Source organism: Merops nubicus, unplaced genomic scaffold, assembly GCF_000691845.1.
Source record: "Merops nubicus isolate BGI_N331 unplaced genomic scaffold, ASM69184v1 scaffold19238, whole genome shotgun sequence".
NCBI lineage: Eukaryota > Metazoa > Chordata > Aves > Coraciiformes > Meropidae > Merops > Merops nubicus.
In genome coordinates this window covers 27,626-40,449 of record NW_008627959.1, presented here as the reverse complement: position 1 = coordinate 40,449, position 12,824 = coordinate 27,626, and the positions used below count along the sequence as shown (strand labels likewise).

The window sequence follows — 12,824 nt, the reverse complement described above, 5'->3', positions numbered from 1 at the left end:
ACCAGCTTCACAGGTCAGTTTTTGAAAAGCTGAAGTATACAAAGTTATTTAGCAGTTTTCTACTCACAAAACAAACCAAATTCCTAAAAAAAACCAAACACATGCTAGACAAGCATTAATCCAATACTGCAACTCATCTGCTTTTAAACTGTAAGTAGATTCAGAATTTAAAGAAACTAGATTATGATATTTAAATGTGAGGGACTCCATGTGAAGTCAGATTGCTGCAAGATTTCATCACTAGCCAGGCTGTGTTGTCACCCCCTTGCAAACATCTGACTGAAACTCTGCCAGATGAATCTATCCTCTGCCTAAGTCTGAAATTGCTCTCTCATCAAGCTGGACAGTGGAAGTTCAGTTGGTCTGGTGATACAACACGATTCCAGGTTAATTCCTACATCCTAACTTCCCACATCTGCCAAAAGCCAGGCTTAAGCTTTGGGGATCACTCTTCTGTTGATTTGATGCAACAACAGGCAAATTAATTCACAAAACCTGAGAGTTTTGTTTGTGCAAAGTGATACCCAAAGTTTTTACTGGACCCACATGAACACTGAAGTGACTGTGACATCACTAGTTTTAACATTTATTTGAATTCCAGTTCCTGAAAGATTTAAATAAAGCCCACATTCTTCAAAACTCTGTCAAGCAAGTATCAACAACATGCATCCTTTTTGCTATGCAATTTTAAAAGACTCTTTAAACTTCCTGTGAGAACACTATAATGCAGAGAAATTCATGAGTTTACAGAAATACAGGTTAGAGATTCTCAAGTACAAAGCTTAATGATTAGCTGTGAATTAAGCTAAACTCCATTTTTTTGCTTACAGTGTATTATTTCAGGGGCTTTCTTATTACACAAATAAGACAGAATGCAGAAGATTAAATTCTTTAGAACTTGCTGTGACAAAAGGTAAACCAGTATGAATATTTTTTAAAATATTTTTTCAAATATGTTAAAAAAGAAATAATCTTTCTCTTTAAAATTTCCAGTCAGCATGGGAATTCCTAGTGGAAAAAGAGAAGAAAAAAAGATGGGGCAGATGTGTCTTATCCCTTACAATACAAATTCAAAATTGCCTGTTTGCAATGCCTGTTCTGGGAATCTTTACTGTACTTTTTTTTAGTTATTTACTTATTTAAGTATCTCCAGTGGTTCGTTCAGACCGACCAGCTATCACAGACCTCTTCTCATGTATGCTGAACAGAAAGAATGAATAAATAATTTGCATATAGACAGAAACTTTTCTGAGAGAGAACTGCTCTCAGAACTTGTCTTCTATCAGAGACAACTGCCAAATGTTACCCAGTGACATTTGACAATTCTTCCTTTGTCCCACAAGTTAAACACACCTGAGCTGCTCTTGTGGTCCCTATTATTCAAAAGTAAATAGCTTCTCCTGAGTAAACCACACACCAGCCTGCAGCCCTTCAGCACAGTGCCACTGGTCTGTTCTCACTGCTCCTCTACCCATGCAGAAGCAGGGAGAATACACACCATGTCAAATCCCAGCCTTGGTTTTCTGGAGATTGCTGAGGATGACACAAAGGTTAAACATCCACTGAAGAATTACTACACAGCCTTGAGCTACAGGCTTATTATCTCTAATGCTGCAATCAGTGGCTTGGTGCCTGACAAAGCATCTGCTAGGTTCTTTTAAACCAACTCGGATGAATTTATTTCATATGTTATACGTAAGAGTAGTGCTATTACCTTAACTAGAGCTAAGACTCCTTTGTTAAAAGCTATAAATTATATTTTTCCTTTGAATTCAACCACAGTCAAGGGCTTTTTTGATATATGCACTTTATTTTCTAGCATGCTTTGAAAGAACTTTGCTGCTTGGCTGCGCAAATATGTGAATTACTTACTTTCAAGAGTAGCCTGCTATCCTGGGGAGAAGGGCATGACCTGTTTTCATAGCAGCTCAGCAGAAAACTTCTCTTTTTTTAAATGAAAATGGAAAGGAATTTTGATTGTGTTGTGTTAAGCAATTACAGAGAGCCAAAATACCTATTAAAACAGCCTACCATGAAAAAGGGCGTGATTGGGAAGAACTTGCCAAAATTATTTAATACAGAAACTGAAATATTAAACTAAATAGCATCCCAATAATTTATGACAAAATAAAACCAGTGTGCTAACATTACTTTCATACAATAGGCTATTCAAGATGATTTGACTGTACTTCAAGTACAAGGCAACTCTTTGATACCATTAACCCCAAATGACAGACATTTAAACTGATATTACTCTAATTAACTGGTGACTGCCTACACCAATAATTCAAGTTTTGCTGAAAGATAGCAACAACACTGTACTCAACTTCAACTTTGCCCTGGTGACATCAAATCATATTACAGCTAAATTAACAGTTGTGAAAATTTTTGGCCTGGTAGCCCTCCATCATACGCAGCCTTTAAATGCCATTTCAGTTCCCATCAAGGCAGGAATCAGCAGTTGTAATTATTAATACAGCTCTGAAGCAATAGGATGTATTAAAAGCTGGATTTTTGACAGCATATTCATGATGATTTATGAGTTTGTATACAATTTGATTATTCTATTAATTTTACTGATTACTGATTCAGCTAATACAGTGAAGGTCACTTACAAAATAAATCTTCATTACGTTTCACAGAAAGTGCCTCCAACTAGTTGTTTTCTTTAATTAAACACTAATGTAACAAGAGAGAAAATAGGCTTCAGGGTTGCTGCATCTGTTGCTACAAGAAGAGTTTACTGCTTTGATGTAATGCTCTCTGATATTAATTGAACAAAAATAGAACATCTCTCCATCTGACATCTTGATTTTCAACACAGACATACCATAAACACCATTACAGACTTCCCCATAGTTCATTCTGAAACTACATAAAAGAACTGGAAAACCATATCACAGTTTCACAAGGAGAGTAGGTTTTATTTCTAGTACATAGTTTGTCTGCTACTTCCTAAAATGCATGGAGTCATTAGTTAAAAAATTAAATATTTTTCTCCCCAACTGTACAGTCCTCTATAGCAAAAACTATTTGCTTCCCTCTTTAAATACGAATACTGCACCTACAGCACAGCAGGCTTTGGAGAAAGATCAAAGGAAAACATGCCAAGTGCCAAATTAATGAATTGTCCTCTTCCAATTCATTTTTACACATGGAGAAGGCTGTGACCTGGTTCTTATGTTAAATTCTGTGGTTTCTGGAAGGCCCTAGAACTTCAGCATTTCCTGCAATATTGTTGTATGTTTGAAAAACATTAGAAAGGAAAGAAGAATATCAACAAAAGCAATCAAATAAAACGGCTACAGTTGGGAAAACAAGTAATTTTCCTAACACAGAGTTCCCATTAAAAAAAAAAGAGTCAAATTTCAGTATATGCATCCACCCAGATAAAACAAACAAACAAAGAAAACACCAAAAAATACCACAAAACCCCCCAAACCAATCAACCCCAGAAGAACACCACCAAACCAGCACCAAAGAAGTAATGAAGCTAATAATGTCAAGCAGAGCAGTCCTGGCATTTGAAGAGCTATGGGAAAGGGTAGCATGTGACAATAAAAGTTTAGATAAGCAAATGAAGAGTCCAATATTTTGACTTATTCCTGGACACTGTCTTCAGCATCTATGTAAAATTTAAAAAGTCCTGAAAGATTAGAGAATCAGCTTATTTTATAAATTCAACTAGAAAACAACAGTTTTAGAACTGTCAGAAAGTCCCTGCATAGCAACAAGCTGCAAGTTAGTCACCTCCCAAAGAGTATTTTGTAAGAGTCACAATTTTTACACCTGTACTCATGTAGCAAGAGGGTGTCTTTCTCCAGATCTTCACTCCTGTCCTAGCATGGTAAAGCAGAAGGAAGTCCCAGCACTGTGCCTGGCAATGCTACAGGAAGAGCTGCTGTGGTGGCAAAGCCCCCAGCCAATACACTGGGGGGGAAGCAACGAGGACTTCTGCTTGTTGGACTTCAGCAAACTCTTTTCAGGGAGAAAGACAGAGCAGCCAGGAAAGGCCAGAGATAATAGAGGGGTTGGGGTAAAAAAAAACAACAGCCCAGTTAAATGTTCTTGTATAGCAAATTTCATATTTTTTTAATAGGGCTTTAAAAAACAACATTTAAATTTTAAAACCTTTTTGCTCCTTTTTACTGTATGGGATTTAGATTGCTATACACATTCACATACTGTGAAGAGTTCCAGTGGAGTGTAGAGTATTTGATAATAAAATAGGTAACAAGAAAAAAAATTGGTGTACTTGATTTTGTTTTAAGCACAAAACGCACAGGTCTGAGTAACACAGCTACTTACCACTTCCCCCAAGAGGCATTAGACCCTCTGTACTTTTTTCTATAATTACAAAATACAGATGATTTAAGTCTATTTCATCAGAGCCTGGCAAGGATGAGTATTTATTGTTCATGATGTTTGAATGGCCAAATCTGCATTGAAGTGCAACCACTTGAAAAGTTTTAACATTTGAGTTCCTATTACACGATGTGCAAGTTTAGGGGTTTGGAAAGTCAGTGCTATCTTTTATGGGTTGAGGTTTCCAATTCTGTTTTCTGAAACTCAAATATTAGAAGATAGTGCAATAAAAATTCTAGTTCATCCCATATTTTTATGTTCCTAGACTTCCCATCTCGCCTCATGCAAGTGTCCTTTTATTCAGCTGTTTCTGAAATCTGAGAAAGTTCTGTTGATAAAAATGAGACCACATTTAAGCTCTGTTTTCACCCAATAAACTGTTAGTAATTTAGGCAAATGAACTATCAATAGGATTATTACTACAACAAGAGCCATGCTACTAATGACTTTGGTAGAAGAGTTGTGTAGAGAGCCTGGGAGTGGTGGAAAAGTAGCTCAGTTGTAGCCACTAATAAATTCCTAAAATAAAAAAAGAAAGACTAGATGATCTAATAATGCACTTGAAAGCCATTAATATCACAGCAATTTTCTGTAACTATGCACACTTGTTAGCTATCCTCTTCTACAAGTGTTCAACTATGAAAGTAATTTCCCATCTTCCATATTTAAAATAACCACAGGACAAAAGAAATACTGAAGTTGTATAAATAAGACGCGACTGAATTTTGGGCAAAGATCTGACAAGAGGATAAAACCACATTTTAACTGTATTGTAGCTGCACAAGCATAGCTGCTGGAAAAAAAGTTTACTGGAATTTGAAAAGAAAGTTGCTGACTTATTAAATGGAAGAATTATAGAAACATTTTTCAAGGATATTGCAATTATTGCTACTTTTTGTGATTCTAGGTTAAGAATCATTCTCTGGGATGCTAAACTCAAGAAATAGATCCTTGCACAAAAGTGAGTTGAGGATCCATCAAGGCCAATGTATTCAACTATTTAACTAGCAAGTCTCCTAGAAATTACACCTAAAGCACTGTTGAAACTGTAACTACAGGGCAGCAGGGGAAAACAAAATTTAAATAATTTCTGTGGTTTCTGTAGTACTGTGATGATTTTTAATGAGAAATGCACTCTCAAGACTAATCTCTGTGGAAGGTACAAGTATGAGAACTGCCTGGCTCTAAGTTCCATTGACCTTGTAAGAGTAGAAGCTGTTCCTCACACAAGGTCCTTTAGCTGCAATTACACAACAGTTCTGTCCTCAAAGAGGAGGTTGGGAGATCAGGACCGTAGGGCAGAGACAAAATCTAGAGTAACTAGAAAGCAGTCACTAAACATCAGATCATCTGTAAGATCCATTTATGTGCTTTCTGCCTCCAGAGAAGACATAACAATTCAAGTTATCTTAAACCTCAATGAAATTCAAGGACTATTTCACTAATTCAGTAATGTTTTGGAAGCTGTCTTCCTCTGTCTTCTAGTGTAATGAAAAAGGACTCCACTCATCTACACTTGCATTTCCATCCCAGATTTGCTCCATTACTAAGCATTAATGTAATTTCCACAGATGATCTGATAATGCCATAACATGTCTGAGTCCCTGATTCTCAGGGAGATCATATAAGCCAGAATCTGCACATCCCCATGCAAGCAAAGAGGCATCTACATCCAGGAGACTGTTAAGAGATAATACCAAATAATGTACTGGATATAACTCCTTTATGTTATTATCATCAGCTTAATTATTAAACATCTATTATAGCATTTGTATCTTCTGCATTTATGTTCCAAAAAAGTTTGTAAAATGAAGCAAGCATGATGACGAATGACAGTAGGACAACGCAAGTTATTTTCAGCCTTTCTTAAAATATAACATTACATTTATTTTTCCTCTACCACAGGGTCTATTCTCTATAGCACACTGTCTTGACTGAAAACTTCTCTATGCCTAGTTAGGGATCTGAAATCAATATACTTTGACAACATTCATATGGTTCAGAGCATCCCATCTGATATATTCTAACAGTTGAAGGCCTCCACGAGGTATAAACTTCTGAAGAACACTGTGCTTCTCATCAGAAAATAATGAGCAGAAAAGCTCTCCTGTTTGTAAAGAATTTTTTAAACAAAGAACTGACAAACATCTCGCTGAGAAGACAGACAAAGTCTAAGCCAGAAAGGTAATTTCCAAGCTTCATACACTTAGAATGCATTTCACAGCAAAGGTTATTTCCAAATTAGAAGTCTTTTCCTGTCAAATCCTGAGGAATAATGTGGGCAAGGACATAAAGGCATTCCATAGCTTTATTAACGACAATGCTCACTGATCTGTGAATAACCTGAAAAAAATGAAGATTATTGAGTTACTTTACCAATCTATCCATCCATCACTAGTGAACAGGTCTCAGAATGATGGATTATCTCACTTCCCTGATGTTTATCCCAAGAAAGAGTTTCTCCTTAGAGGGAAAAACCAACAGCTGATCCTACAAACAACATGCTAACTACACTTGCCCATTTTGCTTTCATCTGCCAACAAAGTGAAAAAAACATGTCAAGTTTGTCTTTATAATCCAAACTACATTAAAAGTTTGATCATTTTACTGAAGTGCATGTGACAACAACAAAGAAGAAAGCAGCATTGCAGCTACTATTTCAAAATAAATTTCTAAGTCCAAAGAAATGTAATAATCCTTAGTGATAACAGATAATAAATATGAAAATTATGTATTTTGGAATGTAGGACTGAACTCATCTCTCAGCTACAGCCTGGTTTTTAAATCACCTGTGATTGTTTCACACTTGCAGAGAGCTGCACACGTGCCAAGACTCACATCTGTCACACCTGACAGTCACAAGGAATTAATGTTGCTTGAATTTCTCATTAATATGCCAAACCACAGGATTAACATACAGAAAAGTTATGCATATTGCTTACCTGTAGAGACATACTCCTGCATAGGTTCAAATGAAAAAGAAGTTGCACTACATTGTTAATATATGAATTCTAAGTGCTTAGAAACAGGCAGGTTTTCTCAAGTCCAGCCTTGATTTCAGAACACTCAAACCTTCCTAGAGATGCTAACAAGGACATAATTGAAACTGTTGAAGTATCTGAGACTATCTCAGGAGCTCTGACATTTGTAGCAGATAATAGCTCAAATGTAAGGGTAAAACACTGATTATTCATTTTTGAAATATATACAGGAACCTTCCAAATCAATCACATAATCAATCATATCTCAGACTGGACTCTTAATCTTCTTGTAAATACAGTCATTGAAAGAGATGAACCATCTTAATCAGATCTTTTCTCCAGCACAAAATTACTACCGTCACTGGCACTGACACAAAAATGACTAATTTCAGCTAGAATCTGTAACAACTACTAAAAAAAGGTTACACTGCCCAAATACATAGACAAAGTAAAGTTCAAGGCCTATTTATAGGAAATGCAAGTCATTAGCTGACTACCCATAAAAGTCAGTGAATCACTAATTCCTACAGTAAGGCAGACAAAGACGTTCCACCTCAACACCTATTACTACAACAACATCTGTCAATTTTTGGATGACTCAAAAAAGACATGATGTGTCACCCCTAGAATATTCATGAGATGACAGACAGTCTCCAATTCCCTCTAAAACTCCAAATAGGAAAAAACTGCACTACTACTTCTCAAACAGTCTTGTATCCATTTGGATGTCCATATTTGCAGGAGTCCAGAAAAAAGAAACGGAAGCCAAACTGTAAAGAATCCATGCAGTCTTCCCCAAAATTCAGTGTATTCATGAAGCAAGCACTGAGAAAAAGCACAGAAGTGAGGCCACAACCTAAAGCTGACGTCTCACCTCTCACTCATTAAACAACACTGGTCATGGGTGAAGAGAATCACAACTGAAAGCCTCCAGAAAGTCTTCCTCTCAAAGGAATAGTGCCAATAAGAGGCATATTTCCTTGAGGTGAACTGTATAGTGAATGATATAAACCAGTATTTGTAAAACAGCACTCCAGACTCCTCAAAACCATAAAAACCTCAAAAAAACTTTTGCTTCTGAAAAACTGGAAAGGAGATTGAAATTACAAAATGAATTTTGTACAACATGCAAAAGCAAGCATGTCCTCATATTTGACAACTATTTCTGATTTTTAAATCTAATAACTTTTTTTTTCCCAGTTATAAAGGACAATTTACATGCTGACAATTTTAACACTAACCTCCTACATCAGAAAATATTTGTGGTATTTTGTAATATTTTCTAAAACCAGAAAAAAAAAACATCAAAACCACACTAAATATTCTAAAAGTTGCATCACTGAGACTTTCCTGTTTACAATGCTGCCCAATTACACATTTTTTTTTAGCAACTTTTTTTCAAGAAAATTAAACTTCAATTACAGCTCTGCACCAAACATGTTAACAGCAAACTGCAGAACTCACACGGCACTGCTTAGCTGCCCTAGGTAGGGGCATTTTGGCATCTTGTGTTGTCCACATCAAATGTAAAGGCTTGCTTTGATTTTCCTCAAGAATGAGATAGATTGTTTTTTACTAAGCATGATACTACTACTACTACTTTTTTAGAAAGGAATAGATGTACCAGTTTTACACCAAGAAGTTGGAACCAAAGGAAGCTGTTAGGCCAGCAAAGTTTTGCTGTTTGTCAGCCTGGAGTAACATGAGGCTTCCAATGACCTTCCTTGTACCACGAGACAAATTTATGGAGATAGAAATCTCACATCTGTACCTCGACATATTGGGAGGTACATTACAGTGATATAAAAGTTTAATTTTCTCTCCTAAACCATACCTGTTTAAACCAATAAAGAACTAACACCGCTGTTACTCGCTCAAGTGTCGTCAGCAGTTATAAAACGTTGTACTGTTTATGCAGAATCCATTTGGCATGCAAGGATGTGACTTACAAATGTCTTTGACTCATTCACATAAATATGCATGCATGCCATTTATAACAGTAGCCTTGATGAGAACACACAGTGTAACTGGCTGCAGGAAACGCTTAAGAGGTTTACATTAAAACAGAATATGGAGCGGTGGTGAGAAATCACAGACCAGGTGACACCTCACTCTGATAACCTGGTGATAAAAACTGTAGGGTATGATCTATAGGTTGTGGCGTTACCACTTTACTATACAGCCTGAACAGCATTCTTTAGATACCCCTGAGTTTGAGCAAGACATAATACCCATGGCAGACTACATATAGAAGTTGTGAATCATCTCAAAAAATAATTGTGATCGCCTCCCAAATTGTTCAGTCAAAAACAAAGTTATTTAGACTTTATTTTGTATTGGAATATTGGTAATACAAACCTTTTAAAAGTGTAAGTACTTCTTGGTTTGACAGAGTAATTTGCTTCACAGAATCCCAGCATGGTGGGGTTTGGAACAAACCTCCAGAGATAATCTTGGCCAAACTCCCCTGCTCCAGCAGGGTGGCCCAGAGCAGGCTACCCAGGATTTCATCCAGGTGGGTTTGGAATCTCTCCAGAGAAGGAGACTCCACCTCTCTGGGCAGCCTGGCCCCAGGCTCCACCACCCTCACAGGAAAGAATTTTCTCCTTATGTTTAGATGGAACTTCCTGTGTTCCAGTTTGTGCCAAATGCCCCTTTTCCTATTGCTGGGCACCACTGACAAGAGTCTGACCCCATCCTATTGACCTCTGCCCTTCAAATATTGAGAAGCATTGACCAGATCCCCTCTCAATCTTCTCTTCTCCAGGCAAAACAGCCCCAGGGCTCTCAGCCTTTCTTCAGTAGAGATCCTCCAGCCCTCTCAGCATCTTTGTCCAATGAGCTAAAGGAAACATTAAGCAATCTACACATATGCATCATATTGGACAATTCCATGGGGCCTTCATTAGTTGCTGAGGCCAAATAAGACCTTCCCCAACACAGCCAGCTCTGGTGCCAAACAGCTACTTCATAGATACCTTCCACGAGCTGACAATTATTCCAGACTTTTTCTATCAACATACAATTGCATCCATCCTACAGATATCTGTGGCATCCTACACTGCCAAGTAGGCTCAAGCTTCTATGGCCACTCTTCTAGCAGTGACTTAAGTACTGTTACAGAGAAGAAAACCAGAATCTATCACACAGACCAGACATGTCCAACAGTGTGCTGTAAACCAGAATTTCTTAAGAGTAGCACACATGTAAAAAGCAGAACTTGTCCATCAACAAAGAACAAAGCAGTGAAGACTTCACAGTGATATTTAAATGAATGATACACAAATATCACTGAGACAACAAAATGGCCTCACCACACAATACTGCTTTTTTAAATAGAGCTAATATTTACTTCAGACCTACAGGTTACTACATTAAAAACCCACATGGAGCAGATGGAAAGGCTGCTTGCCAGAAAAAGAAAAGATTAAAAAAAAAAACCCAAAACCTCAGTCTTTTAAAAGCCACTTGAACTGTTGGAAACAACTGAAAATTAAAACCTCCCACCCTTTGCAGATATATTCTTGATGGTCTCCAAAAGCATCCACCACCAACTCCTCTGCTAGAACTATGATCCCTAGCTCACCTCAGGAGTTACACTGAAAACCACGTTATCACTGCCCATGGTTCAAGTAAAGGGGCTGAGGTGGACATTTTTTATCCTGGAATCAAAAAGGTGTCTTTGTTGTAATTACTTTCTGTGGCTGAAGTAGTGGAGAACACATGGCTGCTGTCTGAGATGTTAGATCATGAACCTGCAGCCTGTGTGTGGCTCAGTGTAACATGACAGGGCTTCATGGTATCTTCTCAGCTGGTCAAGTTGCAAATAGAAGCCTGTGGTCTCTACAGATCTACAAAATGATGCCAAGAGAACAAGGACACGATTTCACACCAGTTGCCCTGTTTGTACAAGTCTGTGATGGAACAATGGGGAAAGAATTACATTTTTTAAAAAATTTAATATTAAACTGGACACGTGGCACAATTTTGCTTCTTTCAGAAAAACCCAGTTCATTATTAAATATCCACCTATGAATGGTAGATGCACTCGTGGCATTAATTAGTAACTCAAATTGAAAACACTATCTGCCTGCAACTCCAGGAAGAGTGAAATGCAGATCTTCTCAACCTACCAAAATGCAGAGTCGTCCTTTTGGACAGACATCACTCCACGTCTCCTCTGCCAAGTCTGGGAAAGGTACAGCTACATACCACTCAAATTCTCTTCCTCATTTCCTAGCACTTATCACAATGCAGCTATTACAAGCTGCATTGGTAATACAATGAAATTTTTTTCAAAGTATTCAAGTAGTATAATTTCCAATTCTTTTTTTTCTTATTTCCCTTTTTTTGAGGGAGGGGGAATTTCATAGTCACTGACAATGTAACACAAATAAAACTAACATGAAATTGTTAACAGGATGATTCCTACTGAATGATATCTATTATCTTAAGGTTCCCAAGCCTTTCCTTTTTGGAAGATGGGTATTAGAAAAGCGAAGCTTACCTGCAGAAGCACTGTGGGATTTCCCCTTGCCCATACAGAGGAAACAGAAATGGTGTATTGCCATAGCGGCCAAGGCACCGAAGGAATTTTTTTGTTGCCTGAAGCCCCTCAAGAGTGGTGCATTCAGTCTCTGAAACCATTGCAATGGAGTGAAGGATGAAGTGCTGCAAGCTGGGTGTTAACTTCCGTGTTTGTAAGAACTGAGCGAAGGTGCTGTTCTCATAGTCTGAGGAAAAAGTAAGTTTAGGTAAAGGGTATAGAATAACATTTGTAATTTCTCATACACTTCAACTTAAATGAGTACTTTAGTAGTTAAATAAACAAAAACAACTGAGTTTTTCAACAAACACCTTGCTGAAAATTGATACTCTAAGTCAACAAAAGTTAAACAACTTACCCCCAGAAAGTGAGTTCTCAGAATACTGAAATATCATTCCATTAAAATATTTACCAATAACTCAAACCCACTGTATGCTTCTCCAACAGTCTAGAGAGCAACCTCTAAATATACCTTCATCTATTCATTATGTTAGACCTGATCTGAGCCCATTTCTCAATCATGTGAAATAAGTGAGCAGCTGCAGACAAAAATCCACTGAAGTGTCTTGGGATGCAGTTTCCTGTAAATTACCCAAAATATTACACCTGAAAGACACCCATTCATGAATAGTACTGTTGGATCCATGCTGATAGGTTTAGTGTATATTTAAGTGCAGAGAAGCCATTCACATGATGTCTTAATCCAAAGATAAGAAGGCCCAACACTTATTTCAAATTGATGACTTGCTCGCAACAGCCAAGTATGGATGAGACACACAGGAGCAGGGATGAATTAGCAGATCTTACCTTTAAATTAGTACTAGAACTTATATGTTTTAAATTCAAAGAATTACAAGTCTTTCAGAAGGTGTTTAATGTGTGTCACATGTCACTGAAAAACTAGTTATCTTAACCACTAATCTTTTTTTTTC

The 12,824-nt window shown here is 37.3% G+C and overlaps 1 protein-coding gene across 1 annotated transcript in view; it reads right to left on the bottom strand.

Moving 5' to 3' along the window:
* Nucleotides 1–12,824, bottom strand: part of LOC103778912 (rab proteins geranylgeranyltransferase component A 1-like) — a gene marked incomplete at its 5' end in the record, with an annotated part of 52,417 nt that overhangs the window by 19,691 nt on the left and 19,902 nt on the right. The window contains 1 exon segment of the mRNA XM_008946529.1: nt 11,854–12,079. Within this exon segment, the coding sequence (XP_008944777.1) occupies nt 11,854–12,079 (226 nt within the window).